General features: G+C 48.6%; 4 protein-coding genes across 4 annotated transcripts; 1 reads left to right on the forward strand and 3 right to left on the reverse strand.

Annotated features, from left to right (window-relative positions):
- Positions 1-683: 683 nt before the first annotated feature.
- Positions 684-2,357, reverse strand: F4807DRAFT_449934 (peptidase M24, structural domain-containing protein; the record flags this gene model as incomplete). The annotated part of the gene is made up of 5 exons (XM_048000071.1): positions 684-783; positions 854-960; positions 1,013-1,384; positions 1,479-2,115; positions 2,179-2,357. 5 exons carry the CDS (start codon positions 2,355-2,357, stop codon positions 684-686), a joined length of 1,395 nt encoding a protein of 464 aa, XP_047857808.1.
- Positions 2,358-3,133: 776 nt separating this feature from the next.
- F4807DRAFT_257468 (cyclin-domain-containing protein) lies at positions 3,134-4,434 on the reverse strand. Its single transcript, XM_047994458.1, has one exon. It carries the CDS (start codon positions 4,273-4,275, stop codon positions 3,262-3,264), a length of 1,014 nt encoding a protein of 337 aa, XP_047857809.1. The 5' UTR covers positions 4,276-4,434; the 3' UTR covers positions 3,134-3,261.
- A 3,179-nt stretch (positions 4,435-7,613) lies between these two features.
- F4807DRAFT_257515 (thiamine diphosphate-binding protein) lies at positions 7,614-10,369 on the reverse strand. The gene is made up of 4 exons (XM_047994459.1): positions 9,940-10,369; positions 9,581-9,884; positions 8,154-9,483; positions 7,614-8,101 (listed from the first exon to the last, which is right to left on the reverse strand). The coding sequence occupies exons 2-4, from the start codon at positions 9,737-9,739 to the stop codon at positions 7,842-7,844; spliced, it is 1,749 nt and encodes a 582-aa protein (XP_047857810.1). The 5' UTR covers positions 9,740-9,884; positions 9,940-10,369; the 3' UTR covers positions 7,614-7,841.
- Positions 10,370-12,600: 2,231 nt separating this feature from the next.
- F4807DRAFT_257555 (Glucooligosaccharide oxidase) lies at positions 12,601-14,861 on the forward strand. The gene is made up of 5 exons (XM_047994460.1): positions 12,601-13,172; positions 13,231-13,238; positions 13,299-13,498; positions 13,558-13,683; positions 13,735-14,861. Exons 1-5 carry the CDS (start codon positions 12,913-12,915, stop codon positions 14,569-14,571), a joined length of 1,431 nt encoding a protein of 476 aa, XP_047857811.1. The 5' UTR covers positions 12,601-12,912; the 3' UTR covers positions 14,572-14,861.
- Positions 14,862-15,589: the final 728 nt, after the last annotated feature.

Genomic DNA, 15,589 nt, shown 5'->3' on the forward strand with positions numbered 1-15,589 from the left:
AGGAAGGTCAAGTCACATAATCAGGTCAGGTACAATACCGCGCGCAGCCCTATTGCCTTAATAGCCCTCCACTACCTACCCCGATAAACTACCACCCCCGTTTTCGCCTCCGGAGCGCGACCCAGGAGACATCTCCGACAACGCCCCATGTCGCGCGTCACGACGTGGGGTGGAGTGATTGCGTTATGCTACCGCTATGCAATACGCTGTACCTACCTCGGCACTACTCGTAGATATAAAAACACGGGTCTTACAGGTGTGTCGTGCTTGCGCGCACAGGATTGCGGGCGATCGGGGATAAGGAGACGTATGGGTCGGATGGCGTGCGAGCGGTGCTCGATGACGGAAACGGCATGCTCATACCGATCGGCCAACCAACCACAAGTTGTGATCTTGTTGCGTGCCTGCTCTCAGATATCTCTATATAGATATAGTTAGCGTTTGATAGGAAATAGCAAAAATTATATTGGTCCACAGGTAATTGCGAGAACGGGTGTAATCATCGACCAGGAAGATGGCGTCTAGGAAGTAGGGGGAAGATGGAAAATTAGGCACAGTTGTATCATATATTTTTTCCACATTCATTCGTTCATTCATAAAGCACAGTAAATATCTTTCTCATCTAGGGCATGATCCGTCCCTTGATTTTACCCCTTTTGACAGGTTCTATAATTATCTCATTTTTAGCTGCTGGAGATGATCTTCTCCAACTCATCGGGATCCTTGACGGCGTCAGTCAAGTTAATAGAACCGTCTTTCGTGATGAGTAGGTTATCCTCGATTCTGTATCGTTCACGTTAGTGGTCCACTCGCTATAATCCAATAACGGGTGATATGATAAGACTTCACATACCTCACACCACCGACGTCCCAGTACTTGTCCAGCACTTTTTCATCAATATACTTCGAGTGCTTAGGGTCCTTTAAGTAGGGCCTGATGATGAATTCGCAAAAGTAGATCTAATTGCTTTGTTAGTCTTGCTCGGGTTGCTAGATTAATCAAGAAACTTACGCCAGGCTCTACAGTAATCACGCTTCCAGCAGGGAGATTCTGTCGGACCCTCAAGTACCTGAATATCGGGTCGGGGTCGGAATAGTTGGGGTGGCCTCCAGTATCGTGAGTATCTAATCCGAGATAATGGCCTAGACCATGAGGCAGGAACGCTGTGCTAGTACGCGCTTGAAGAATCTCCTCTCGGTTGCCCTTTAAAATGCCTAATGACAACAGACCGTCGATGGCGATCTTGTGCGCAAGTAGATGTACCTCGTCCCACGACACGCCTTCTTTCAATACAGCAATCGTGTCTGTCTGCATCTGTAGAACAATCTCGTAAATAGCACGAGATTCTTCTGTGAACTTTCCCGAGATGGGGAATGTTCTTGTCTACGGCCTAGTCAGTTCATTTACTGCCACTTGACGCAATTTCATGGATTTCATGGCTCTCGTGGACATATGCTAGTGGTATTGGGTAACTCACTATATCAGCAGCATAGTTACTCCACTCGGCACCTGCGTCCAAAAGCAACAAGTCCTTGCCCGCCAGGTCCTTGTCGTTGTGGACATAATGTAGAGTAGCAGCAGCTCGTCCGCTAGCAACGATGCTAGGGTACGCCTGCTTCTTGGCTCCGTAACGAATGCTAGTACCTATGAATGCACCTTCAAGCTCATACTCGTTCTTAGCACTCTTCACACTCTCGAGGACGGCCTTATGAGCAGCACCGCTGATCTCGTTGGCCTTCTTGATGAGAGCGATTTCGTACTCATCCTTCACCACTCGAGATTCGTCAACTGCCTCGCCAAGAATCGTGAAATCCTTGTTGGTAAACTCGAGGAATGTCACTGCATCCGAAACTCGATCGGCTATAGCAAAGACGGTAGACTTGGGTGGGCTTCCAAGTCTGACCAGCGTTGGGTTGAGCTCGGTGGAGGGAAGAACGGCGTCAACATCGTACTTCGCTAGGGCCTCCTCCGCAGAAAGTGGTAGGCCGGACCAGATAACAGAGTCGGGGTCTATGGGAGGAATGAAGAGGGTCGAGTGTGCGGTTGCGATGTCGTAGATAAAGAAGCAGTCAGCTTCATCCACGCCTGTCAGATAAAAGAAAGCTCTCCGTTGTCTACGCGATTATCGAGGTTAGTATAACGTAGCCATTATTTGAGCCTACGTATCCATAACTCACCGGAAAGGAACAGGTTCATCACTATCCTCTAGTAACTTATCCGAGCGTCCTTCTAGGTACAGTACTCCGGTAGCATCGGGAATCTTGGACCTGATGTACTCGACAACGCGCTTAGCATGCGCTTTGGCCGGATACTTGGCGCTCAGGACCTTCTCCACATCAATATTAGCCTTCGACATCGTGGGCTTTGCCGCCGTAGCTATGCTTCTTGTCGCAAATCCTTTCGTAGCAGATCGTGAGATGACTTCGTAATACGGATACGGATGCGGGGTAGCTTTCGGATCCGTGTAGAGCTTCTGGGCAACACGAGAACCTGTAATATTCCGAGAACTGCAACTACGGGTGATCTGTGTGTAGGTTGAAAATGATTGGAATAACTTCCGAGATTTCGAAGTCACAATACCACGAGGTCTAATGCTATTAAATAAAGTTAATGGCATGGGGTATCACAGAGTTACAGTCGACGTTTTGCGACGGAAGGAACAGCGCGGGGAGCGGGTTGCTGCGGTTAAAGAAGCTTTGACAAATCAGATCTCAGATAAGAAGTCAATTGCCTTCCCTTTCTGGTCAAATGGCTTTAGTCGCGATTGCGGGGCTTCACTATCGTAGGTAGCTCATTCTCGATTGAAAATCTCACGAGTAAATGGTTAAAGCTCTCGATACGACCCATATAGATCTGGCCAATAAAATATGTAAAATAAAAAACAATAAAATTCGGGTATCACGTATGAATGAGTTCGCCTAAATATGCTGCTTTCCTTCTCCGTTGGTACCTTTCGACAAAGCTGAAATGAAATAGCTCCCGCCTCGTATAATGCAAGTCTCATATCAGCACCTCCTCTTGTCGGTTATGTATTTCGCAATTGGTGCTGAGCACGCCTCCTGCTGCCATATGTTATCATCTTATTCCTTTATCCTCTAGGATTTAAGCATTAGTCGGTCTTTCGATTTAGGTCCGGGTTTAAATCTGGCCTCAATATCTCCAGTCGAACTGCGTAACCTCTTGTCTGAAAGAATCGCTTGATTTGGATATTAGTAATTAGAGGCCAACTAAGAAGTAATTTGGATTGCTCAGATTCAGCTTTATCCCTTCTTTGGTAGTGCATCTAGTTTCAGCGTCGGTATCGCATCATCTGACAGGGCGCCCTGTGCAGTTATCAAGCCATAGCTTTTCTTCAACGTTTCCCAATGATTCCTCAGAACCTCCTCGCTGATGATCAATTCGAACCCTGTCAGGAAACAAAAACTGATCTCCAACCTCGCTAATTCGTTCTCGGTCACGCCACCAACCCGCGCAATCTTAGCATGCGGGTAACTCAGATCCTCGAGCGCCTTCATCGCTACCCTCAAGCCAGCTAAGAGTAGACGATGGCAATTCCTTCGCGTAACAGGAATAGCACGTTCTTCTACAGCGAGTCGGAAGATGTAGAATGATGTTGCCAGATACACAGCCGTCGACATGGGACAGAATCGGTGTATCCGTAATAAATAATCCTCAATGCTAATTGGTGGTGGCTTTTTACTAAAGAATTTCCGGGTGATGGCGCTGTGTTGTTGGTTGAGGGGCTTGGAATTTTCACCGATGATGATGTATGGTTCGGGGGTGCTTTTCGGCGACGACGACGTTTGTTTCAGGTGGACGCCGTCAATGAGTTGATTAGATGTCGTCCGACCCGCAGCCGAATTCTGAGCCTGAGCCCTATCCTGGGCTTCGGCTTGCTCTCGTAGCCGGGTTAAGCTCCTTTCTGATAAAGAACGGACAATCTCTGCCTTCTCCCTCTGCATACTACGCATATTAGGAATAGTCGGGCTCGTGGGAGGAGGCGTTGGTGGTATGTCGCCTGTAATTCGAACGAGGGCTTCGACACCAGCGCATAGGAGCTTAAGGGCCGCGATCGGTGTGAGTTTGAAGAGGTCATGGGAGGACGGGCTCGGAGCAACGTGGAGCGGGGGCGGCGTCCGGGCTTGCCGTAATAATCTCGGGTCTGCCGAAGGAATCGGAGGTGGAGGGGGCGAAGTTGGCGTCGTTTTTCCCTCTCCTTTTTCGTGGTCTGCTTGTGGCGCTTGAGCGTCCGAGTGACCTGCGTCGTCTGCCATTTGGCTTCTTTGTCTGCCTTGCTCCCTTCTCGTAACAAAGGCTGATGTAAAACGGTGCTGTCTCGTGGTAGTACGACGGACTAGTCTAGTATGGTATAGGATTGACTCGAATCGCGGCGCAGTCGCAGTCGTAGTCGCAATAGCAGTAATTCGTTCGATGATACTCGTTGTCCTCAGCCTTCAGTTCGGCCTTTTAATTTATACTGCCAGGCGTTATTCTTGTTATGTTGAGCTTCTGTTTCTGGCCCGACTCCTCGCTCATGGTCTCATAGGAGCAGAGGCGCAGATGGCGTCGAATCCGCTAGCGCACTAGGGACGATGTTGTGGTCCGTTTACGAATTTGCTAGCCGTCGGAAGCCGCGTATTGGTCACCCGCGTACGGTAGCCCAACAGAACTACCCAATCTGCCTGAACAATGGCAATGGGATCATGGTGAGGATAAATATCTGGGGTATCTGTATTCGTTATTGCCACTCATCGGGAAGAAGGCTTAAGAGATGGGTGCGGCCGGGTTTCAGCGCTGGCATGTGCAGCTTATGTATAGAACTAGTAGTAATATCTGCCGCGTGACGGGCGAACTAGACACAAAGTTGGGGCGGTCAAAGTCGAGGCCGTACAATTAATACAATGAAGAGGGGACAAGACTCGAGGTAAACAGAAGTAGCAAGCCGCTTTAGGTTTATTTCTTTAGTCTTTCCCGCCTTTCGTACCGAGTCCCTTGTAGGTGACCGCGTTTGACCGTTAATTAAACTATTAAAGTCAAGTACCCAAGCGGCTGCTAGGTACAGATTATAGTGCCCCGCCTGCACTAAAAAAGATTCTAGCCCAGAGCGAAAGGGTAGAAATATGGGGTTCAATCGGCCCTGAATGTAGTGGCGGGGATTAAGAAGAACAAAGGCAACCTTAAATAGTACGAGACGTTTTGGAACTTGCAGCCCAACACCTAGGCTAAGGCGACTAGCTAGGATTAAAATAGGACTAATAATAGGTGTCAAATGTTTCTGAACTCTTACAAGGTCTTTATAGTGGGGTTTTACCCAATCGTACCTTAATAAGGGTCCTCAAGTGCTGGAGCTGTCCAGAGCTACAGAGCTACCTGCATTTTACCTGCACCCTGCCTGCAGTATTTTCTGCAGGTTCAGAAGGCTCGTGACCCTATTCAAGGATGCTTTTAGTGCGTCCCTCAATTGGGAATTCCGCAGTCCCGGCCCCCACTGCCGTTCAATCTTTCTCCTCTAACCACGCGGTATGAATTCAACAAATTCAACCATTGCCTCAAGGACAGCTACTAACCTAGGTGATGAATCGATAGATGGAAAGAAACTCGCCAATGAATCTAGGATGACGAATATAGAGGAAGATAAAGAAGTATCCGTGTCGAAGTTTAAGTGGCCCGATTCCACGTCTTATCATCAATATAATCTTCACAATACTTGTCCACAGGTGACAGCAGTGAGGTTCTACAAAGTATCCAGGCATGTGCGAGTAGCTCGAGCAACCAATTATCAATTAGTAGGACTAATACATACCGAATCTTGATCAGTGGTTGATCAATGGCTAGTAGACCAATCGGTTGTGTTTACTATTTCAACTCATCACGAGTGAATACGATATAGCTTACCCGGGTAGTATGTTTGCTTCTCCAAATGCTATGATGTTCAGGAGTAAGAGATAAATAAATGAGGGGAACATAGTGCCAGGGGCGACGAAGGATTTGCGTGGCAAGGTGACATTCCGCATCCACTAAAAAATGTACGATTCTTACTAGGATCGAAAGTGAGTAATACGATCCAATGTTAAGAACTTCATATCCAGATAAAAAGAGGGTTGTTGAGGGCAAAAGCCTTTCACATGTATAAATTACTCAAGACCAAACCTCGATGAAATGCTCGAGATATGTATCTCACCTTCTCAGGGGCATTGTCTCTTGTCACTCAGAGTTTTAGGTATTCTTGCAAAAGCCAGTAGTCTCTAAACTAGGACCTAGATCTAGATTAAGCCGGCCGTATCCATATGGCCTCCCCTCTTACCCAGCCCAGATCGACTAAATCAATCGATCACGGGACGGGTGGCCACGTACTCGTAATTGGACTATCTAACGTGATGGTTATGATAATCAGAATGACAACAGTAAGAAGTATTGGAAATATCACAAACGAGTGTAACCGCCAAGGAGGTTGAGGCGAGCACTTTATTAGTTATAGATTTCGTTCCCCACGATCTCCAATTCTTAGGTGCCGCCACTACAATACTTAGTCTAGTACCTTTCAAGCCGGGGGCGACCTAGATGGAGCATACTAGCTGAGGCAAATCTTCGTTTTTATACGAGATGATAGAATTAAATCTCTACCTCACGTCTCAAAGAACAATTCATGGCATTTCAGATTTCCCCTACCTAGCCTCTACAAGTGATCAACTAACCACCCTCATTATGGCCGCTGACATGCATTGCTCGCTTAGCTATATCAATCCCATCGCTTGGCATTACCCCAGATATACCAGGGATCGACGAAACCGTCAGCGCAAACCCCACGGAGGTCCTGCAGGGCTTAACCTATGCGATGCTAAAATTTCCTTCTTGAGCCATGTTAGCTAGGCTTGAAGAAATAGAAAAGGGAAATTTTCTGTTCATCACGAACGCCATACCGCCTACAGGAAAGATTACGGCAACGTTACCGCCCTCCCGAAAGACCATGAGACCGGTCGCTTTTTCTGCAGCACACCGCACATATCATGGCTGCCCCACGACGCCACATACTTATATTGTACTTAATCCCTCAGCGCAGATGCGGCCGCGTAGCACCTTTCCTGCATGGCGTAAATTTCAGAAGGCAGGTTGTTGCCTTGCCATACCATGTGAGAAGCTACGCAAGTAAGTAGGTAGGTACCTAACAAAGCAATCGAAACGCCCCTGTACCTAGGCATCAAATCTGTAAGTTGAAGCGATGTTCCGGGTTATGTGGATAACTATTATAAATATCTATTCTCCCCCAAGATCTCAATTTCACCCCTTCTCCGTAGAAAAGGATATGTGAGCCCAATCTGACGAGCCGTGCCCTAGGCAGCTACGTAGCTCGAGGCCAGGCCGTGATGAGTATGGTGATACCGCAGCTCCTCTGACCAAGAGGAGTTCTAGGATGCGGGAGATGGATTATTAAGGTGCGGTAAGACAAGTAAGCACCACCCAGGCTGACCAGCCACTGACGATAAAACGCGACTATCAGATCAGGTGTATATAAAGATAAATCACTCATTTAGACATGTACATACAGTATTAGAATCTGCGGTTGGGTTATAAGAAAGAATCTGAATGCATCATTATGAGACAACCAGTCGCTTCAATCCACAGTGTTTGTGGGAAACACGAAATACAGTAATATTTCACTTCGACTATGTATCTATTCTAGTTATAAACTAAACCCTCCATAATGGCAGATCTATCAATACCGCAGCAACCTTCCATCTCGTCGCTCGTTAGTCGATATATACGCCCAATCTTCACGGTATAAGTACGTTGACATCCACATCAAATACAGAACCATCCCAAACAGGTACCTAGAGAAGTATTAGCAGCCAAGCGTGACCTTGCAGTCCAAAACCGCGCTCTGGCCGCCCTGGACAGCCTTTACAGCCTCCTTGATAGTCCGCTCCAGATCCTGCGCCTTATCCACCCTTGCGGCGAACAAGTCGCCTCCGGCAGCTGCCTTAGCGATGCCCGAGTAATCCGGCACGGGATCGAACGAGATATTAATTTCCTCGTTCGTCGCCTTGGAACCTAATCCATCCGGGTGCACGAGGAGCAACGATTTCCGCGGAGCGTTCCAGCCTGCATTATTAATTAGCAATGCCGTTCTTGAATAATATTAGGGCGGACTCACCTTTGTTATTTAAGACGATAGTTAGGACCGGGATGTTGTAGCGCTTCGCGATCCAGTGGACGCTGCCCGGAACCGAGAACAAGAATGTGCCGTCGCCCACGATCTGTACGACGAATTTGCCCTTGCCCTTACCGCCATTCTGGACATCCGTCGCCAACTTGATTCCGAGAGCACCGCCACCGGACCATCCTAATCCGCCTCCACCACAGTTGATCCACGATCCCGGGGCTTCTGGTTGCAGATTATCATGCACGAATGCCGTATGCGTAACTGACTCGATAGCATAGATCGTGTCAGTCGGGCATGAAGATTTCAAAACCCTGGACAGGTATCCCGCGCCGAAAGAGCCATCTTCGGCAGGAGTTGCCTTAGATGCGATGGAAGCCAAGCGCTCCTTGTATGACGCTTGAAGGGCGTCCCATTTCTTGGCAACGACGGCGGCGTCTAGCGCCGAAGCCTGACTCTTAGCTTCGGATGTAATCTGTTCGACTGCTACTAGCGCGTCCGCACGGTATCTATGTTGGGCCGGTACGTAGAAGAGCGGCATAAGTTGCTTCAGCGGGTCAACATCGATGTGGAAGATTTTTACGCCGTCTTTCGGCTTATTAATTGTCGGGATCCAGGGGACGTCGCAGTCTAATATGACAATAACGTCCGCCTTCTCTATCTCGGGCTCAATACCAAATCGGAGTCCAAGCCAGCCGGGGTGAGACGCAGGAAAACACATATCGCTACCGCCGGTATCAAGCACACGCAATCCCTTTACGGTATTTGCTAGTTCCACGAGAGCGGCCGGAACTTTTTGGTTTCGACCCGAGAATCCCGTAATAAGAAGAGGATTTTCGGCTCCTAGCAATGCCTCTGCGATCTCTTTCGAAGTCTTCGGTGTTAATCCGCCGAGTTCGACCCTTTCCCACTCACCTTGGTTTAGAGAGTAAGGGTTGATCTCTTCCTCCATCACCTCTCTCGCACCAACAAGGTAGACCGGACCTTGGGGATCACTCGTCGCGAATTGCAAGGCCCGACCGACCATCTGCTTAATATTCTTACCCGTCTTGATCTCTCCCGCGTACCTACAGTACTGGCCGAGAATTTGCTTCTGGTCGGGCACGTCCTGGATCCAGTGAATGTACTCGGTCCGCGAACCCCGCATCTCTCCCTCGAGCGTGAACGGGCTCAACCCGGCGAAGACGAGGACCGGGGCTCGTCCGGTACTCGCGTTATGGACAGCAGCCCCTAGACCCTGAGTGCCTACGTCGACATGGACAATGACGCACTGCGGCTTGCCCGTTAAACGTGCATAGCCGTCCGCCATTGACATCGCCACCATCTATTTTCCGGGAAGTTAGCTAAAGTCATTCCGATTGGTGCTACAGATGCAAGCCGGTCCCCTTCCGGAGCCGCTCACCATGCGCTGATGAACGAACCTCATTTGGGCATGTGATAATACGTGGGAATTTTCCACTGTTTTGTCCCCTGACCATGGCCTCGAGAATACTAGGATGGTCCGAACCCAGGTTGACGAAGCAGTGGGAGACTCCGGCCTCCCACAGCGCCTCGAAAAAGGCGGACGATGCTGTATACATGGCGGGCTTCGAGGTGGAGAGGGTGCGAAGTGATTGGTTTCTAAATAAGTCCAGTGCAACGTGCCTCTGTCGGATACATGTGAGAGCTGATCTCGATTTCGACTCGAGATGTGTGAGAGCCTTGGTACTATATGGTCTAGATGGCCTAACAGCAAATGTTGGAATGCCCAGAGTATTTATCGTGGGAGTGGAAATCGTACCCTTACGAAGACGGGAATAATGACGATGGAGAGAATGGAGACCATTGATAGTCGGCTGATGAGATAAATCCCCATTGGTTACACCAGGCGCGCCACGGTAGGCCAGTCTCTTGCCGAGGGAAGCCCCTCCGTTCCGATGACGGGCGCCACTATAAGGCGTAGCTTCGGTGCACGAGGGCACGAGGGATAAGGGGGACAAGAAGGATAAGGGGTCGCTCTTTGCCAGCTCTAGCTTGGCCCCGCCATAACCGGCAAGACGAGATACGTAGAGATCCCGTGGAAGATCATCTAGCCGATAGTCCCGGTGTGGGGATGTTGGGGATAACAGCGCCAACGGTATAGAAGGTGGGGGAGGGGTTATCCCAGTTGACTTAGGCGGGGTCAGGGGTAGGGGCCTGCGCTTGTTCTTAGGAAATTGTTTCCCGAGTCTTCCTCCTTTCAACATCTTGGAGACAGCTTCTCTTCAATTGGACGATGGCTTTTGACAGAGGGCGTACAGAACGAAAATCGATAGATTACGATAAGCTTTGGCAAATTATGATTTGCTGTTGATTGAGTTTGTTACATTAATCTTAAGTGCGTAAAGAGGGTAAATATTGTTTGTAATTGATCGAAGGGACAATAACCAACTTTGGTGTAACTGGAAACAAGCTCTAGAATTCTAAGTAATAGATGAAATATAGATAGAACCGCTAGCTGTGAAACGAATGGTAGCACTGTTGAAGGGTTAACGGTAGAAAGAAACTCTATCGATTCTATGCGTTCCTAACAAGAGTTAGTCAAGATGTTACGAAGCTCGGTTGATGTAAGGCAGCAAGCAGTTTACCGGATTAGCCCCTCTAGACGAGCCTAGATTGGGTTATTCGAAGAAGTATTCGATCAATAGACGTGACATACAGATAGCCTGACCCTTATGACAAAGACGAAGAAGGCCTGGAAAAAGAAAGAGAAGCTCACTTGACTATTATACGCTGGAGAGCAACAGCATTGCTAGACCTCGAACTGCTTAGTCCATACTAGCTTGTTGGTCCATCTCGCGGACACTTGCAGCTTTTGGCCATTAGGATCATTTTTTCGTTATTTTAGTGGTGCCTGTTCCACTTTGCATAGTAAGGTCAGAATATAGTAGAGATAGAGAGAGAAATGTTTCAAACTGGAAGCTTATACGCCGTAATTCTGTGAAACGGGTATAAAGGCTGGTGCAAGTCTTCTTAGGTTTGCTGAACTTAAACATTATACCTTTTGAATTATGCCATCCTCGAAGATTTATTATGACATTGGATGTATAGGAAGGTACGAATGTAGGTATGTATTGAGTGTATCCATTGGTACAGCAGTTGAATAGGTAGTTCGCCTATTGTCGGTAATTCAAAAGCTTAAAGGGTCTAACGACTATCTGTACTACCTTCCTTACCTAACACAACGGCCCGCTATATTTTGTTTCGGACGACGGAACTTAAGACCGAATCAAGTATAAATCTCAGCTTCCTAGCGCACTAGCAACTTCGCAGTCTAATACCCTTATTTTGGTGCACCATGCTAATGTTGAAGAAGAGTAACACGATGAGGCGCAATTCTAAGACATCGTGAACTTCAGCGCGGCTCTGCGCGGTCCGTCATCTTCGGTACCCAAGTACGACACATTCTCAAGAGGTACCAAGGTGTATTACTCCGAACTGTCCGAAGTCATCTGGGCTGTTTATTACCACCGACATCATCACAACTCACCTTCACTTTTCCATTTTCCTTTCCTTTATGCGACTTACTGGCAGCGATCAATACAGTCGACGCTTAATCGCAGCGCATCTTCGCGGGTGTACATGATGGCAAGTTGGCAACAGCAATAGCAGAATTCCCTTGATTTTTCTATGCCGCTAGTATCGCTTCCCCCCTTCATATTCCCGTCGGCGAATGCGGGAGTATAACGGATGTATAATGCGAATAGAAATAACAGGGAATTCCGGCCTACTACCCTACCCAGCCTACCGTAGTAGGGAGGTTGTTTTCTACCCCAGCCTCACCCCCGGCAGCTCCCCCGGTCGGTCCCCTCCATTTGCCAGATTCCCTGGGAGGGTAAACGTTACTTTCCGTGAGGTCATTTCTGCATGCGACGAATCACATGCCATAAATCCAACCCCAGAAATCCACTGGTGTCATTTAGGGAAGTTAATTGGTCTAGATGCCGCCACGGATCGAGCCCTAGCAGCTAACTTCTCTTTAGCTCTGGGCTGTCATGGCTATGCAAAAAGCAATGTGGCACGACCTTGCCTGCTTGCTGAAGAGTATGACTGCATACATCTCCCATTATTGTCCGTGCAGCTAAGACTTCATCTGCAATGGATCGCCTGACGAAGCCGCAAAGCTTATTATGGCGCTTTTTAAGATGAAAGCTTGGACAGGCCCTTTGCCACATTGTATACGACAGCCCCAATTACCCTGTTTCTTCCATTAAAAATTGGGTGGCTTCATCATGGGATTGGTCTATCAGCCGTTATAGAGACCAAATCCCACCTGAGAACTGAGCTGAGTGACCTCATTTTAAAATGGTCCTCCACACAGAACGATCGGTTCCTGCGGATCACCAATGAGCACGGTTAGCTGGGGCGAGGAGCGCGACCCCTGATATGGGCTTTGCCCTCGTGGATCCTTATTGGGCAAGTAGCATCTGCGGGTAGTATTAATCCTGGAAACAATCGTACAACGTAGGAAAGGTAATGTAAATAATAAAATGCGGTTGCTTGCAACTTCTCCAGGACTTGACAAACCTGACAAACTCGCCCCCTCTCCTATTCGAACAGGAGTCACGGTTTCCCACAGCTCCCGCGACAAACATCCCTTACTCCAACTCCAGCTCACCGCCAAGTTTGGATATCTCGACGCTCGAGGGTCAGGAGTCTCTTTTGGGCTCACAAACCCTTTTGACCTAGTATATGTACCTTCTACCTACTTACCTAATAAGATATCTTTAAGATTATGAACGTAATGGGCCAAACACCGAGCACCCCGCTGTCCGACTGTCTGAACGCTGTTTGCAATGGCCGCGACAACTGCGTCGCATTTCCTGACAACCCACTTTACCAAGTCTCCTGGGTCAACCGATATAACCTCGAATACCCCATAACGCCCATCGCCGTGACGAGACCGAGCACTGCTCAGGATGTATCGGATTTTATCAAATGCGCCGTCGCAAACAATGTCAAAGTTCAGCCAAAGTCGGGTGGTCATTCTTATGCGTAAGCGCATTGCCGTTTGCTAGTTAGGAATCATTTAGTTTTACTAATACCGAAATAGAAATTACGGTATGCGCAAACCTTAGAAGAGTATAGGTGGCGGACAATGGACTGATTTGCGGGTGATAGGCTTGGGCGGACAAGATGGCGAACTCGTTATCGATCTCGTAAACCTCCAGAACTTCACCATGGATACCAGTACGTGGCATGCGACGATCGGGGGAGGCACTCACCTTTCCGACGTAACGACCAAGCTTCATGACAACGGTAAACGAGCGATAGCGCACGGAACTTGTCCTGGTGTCGGTATTGGCGGTCATGCGACGATTGTAAGTCTTGATGTGCTTTTGCGAGAGGAAGAATTATTCACTGACATTATCATTGTAAGGGTGGACTTGGTCCCGCATCTCGCATGTGGGGATCGTGTCTCGATCATGTCATCGAAGTCGAGGTGGTGACTGCGGATGGCACCATTCAGCGGGCCAGCGAGACTCAAAACAGTGATCTTTTCTTCGTAAGCTTGTTATGGCTCTTCCCCTGGAACTTGAGCACTCACATGTGATAGGCTTTGAAAGGTGCGGGCGCAGGTTTCGGCGTCATCACCGAATTTGTTGTTAAAACGCATCCCGAACCTGGCGATGTCGTGCAGTACTCGTTCTCGCTATCTTTGGGCAAGCACACGGATCTGATTCCCGTTTTTCAGCAGTGGCAGGATCTCATCTCGGACCCTAACCTTGACCGGCGATTTGGCACTGAGTTTGTTATGCACGAACTCGGTGTTATCATCACCGCCACCTTCTACGGAACTGAGGATGAGTGGAAAGCCACTGGTATCCCCGAGAAGATTCCTACTGGGAATGTCTCCGTCGTTGTGGATGATTGGTTAGCTGTTATCGCACAGCAAGCAGAGGATGCTGCTTTGTACCTTTCCGATATCCGCAGCGAGTTTACAGCTAAGAGCTTGGCCTTCAAACCCGATGAGTTGCTATCACTAGATACCACCACGCAGGTGACGACTTACATCGACAATGCGGACCGTGGAACGCTTCTTTGGTTTCTGATATTCGACGCCTCTGGCGGCGCAGTCAGCGATATTCCAATGAACGCGACCGCATACTCCCATCGTGACAAGATTATGTTCGCTCAGGGATACGGTATCGGTATTCCGACCTTGACCAACAGTACCAAGGAATTCATAGGAGGAATCATGACCACGATCCAGGGCGATACCGCGCAGACCTTGACGACGTATCCCGGCTACGTCGACCCGTCCCTCGCAGATGCCCAAGAGTCGTATTGGGGCCCGAACCTCAACGCCTTGGGCCAGATAAAGTCGAAGTGGGATCCGAACGACTTATTCCACAACCCCCAGAGCGTTAGGCCAGGGGAAACCGATTCCTAATCGGAAGGAGTGAAGAGATTTTGGCCTTGATACCCCATAACACCCTTCTCTGTTGATAATTCGATATTAATTACCTGCCTACTTAGTTAAGAGGTACTCAACATTAATTTGCCATCTTAATGCTCTTGTTCCCGTTTTCTCGATTGAGTCAGTGATACGAATTGACATGGAAGAGATTTTTGCTTTTCCAGAATGCAGAATTTTTCCTGGGCAGCCTTCCTAATAGGTTGGGCACAGATTTGACAGGGCCCCCTTATTATGAGAGTTGTCAAAGTCCATAAGTCTTGTTTTTCCTTGATGTTCCTTTGGGTCAATCGATCGCCCCTGCTCCGGCGCCCCCGTGGATGCTTCCGCTAATCTCACCGGCGACTCTTGGCGCCTACATTCAATCCACCCCCTAAATTGGGTAAGCCTAGGCAGCTCGAGTGAGTTACGAAATACACGGGATGGCGATGCCGTTCAGAATCGGTGAGAGGAGCACATGAATTCTGTCTCTAGATTCGTTAGATGATGTCTAGGAGCTAGGACAACTCGACGGATGCGATCCGCTTACCCGCCTGCCGGATCCCGACAAAACTAGATGCAACGATTACGTGCATCGATCAATCTTCAACTAAGGCCGCCGGAAGCAAAACAACACGGCGCGGAATTTTTATCTCATTTCTTGGCTGGCATGTGTACGTCTCGCCACCTGGTTCGAACTTGCGAGAGCACGAAAATATTCCGGAGAAACTTACCTTGGTCTGGACACAGCCCCTTCGCGTTTTCTCGGCCGTACTTCTGTGATACTAAAAGTGCGGCTTATGGTTACTCGGTGTGGACTACACTAGAAAAGGTTGGTGTTAGCTGAGCACAAAAGCTTATGCTGATGTTGCCTCTAGACGTATGTTTTCGAGCGTTGGTCTACGACTGTGAGCGCTTTATGGTCTCATGTTAATAGTTCTTCCGTAGGAAAGCTGGCTCTTGATACAGCCATCTGCTATACAGACTACCTGCGCTTATTCTCATGGCCATTGCC

This window comes from Annulohypoxylon truncatum (assembly GCF_022578515.1).
Source record: "Annulohypoxylon truncatum strain CBS 140777 unplaced genomic scaffold F4807scaffold_4, whole genome shotgun sequence".
In the NCBI taxonomy this organism is placed as follows: domain Eukaryota; kingdom Fungi; phylum Ascomycota; class Sordariomycetes; order Xylariales; family Hypoxylaceae; genus Annulohypoxylon; species Annulohypoxylon truncatum.

Excerpts from the sequence above, each read along its gene's own strand:
- F4807DRAFT_257555 (XM_047994460.1), top strand. The coding sequence starts at position 12,913 with ATGAACGTAATGGGCCAAACACCGAGCACCCCGCTGTCCGACTGTCTG. Across the intron at positions 13,499-13,557 it reads TTGGCGGTCATGCGACGATT|GGTGGACTTGGTCCCGCATC; the intron begins GTAAGTCTTGAT and ends TATCATTGTAAG. Across the intron at positions 13,684-13,734 it reads AAAACAGTGATCTTTTCTTC|GCTTTGAAAGGTGCGGGCGC; the intron begins GTAAGCTTGTTA and ends CACATGTGATAG.
- F4807DRAFT_257468 (XM_047994458.1), bottom strand. The coding sequence starts at position 4,275 with ATGGCAGACGACGCAGGTCACTCGGACGCTCAAGCGCCACAAGCAGAC.
- F4807DRAFT_257515 (XM_047994459.1), bottom strand. The coding sequence starts at position 9,739 with ATGTATACAGCATCGTCCGCCTTTTTCGAGGCGCTGTGGGAGGCCGGA. Across the intron at positions 9,484-9,580 it reads TTATCACATGCCCAAATGAG|ATGGTGGCGATGTCAATGGC; the intron begins GTTCGTTCATCA and ends CCCGGAAAATAG. Across the intron at positions 8,102-8,153 it reads TATCGTCTTAAATAACAAAG|GCTGGAACGCTCCGCGGAAA; the intron begins GTGAGTCCGCCC and ends TTAATAATGCAG.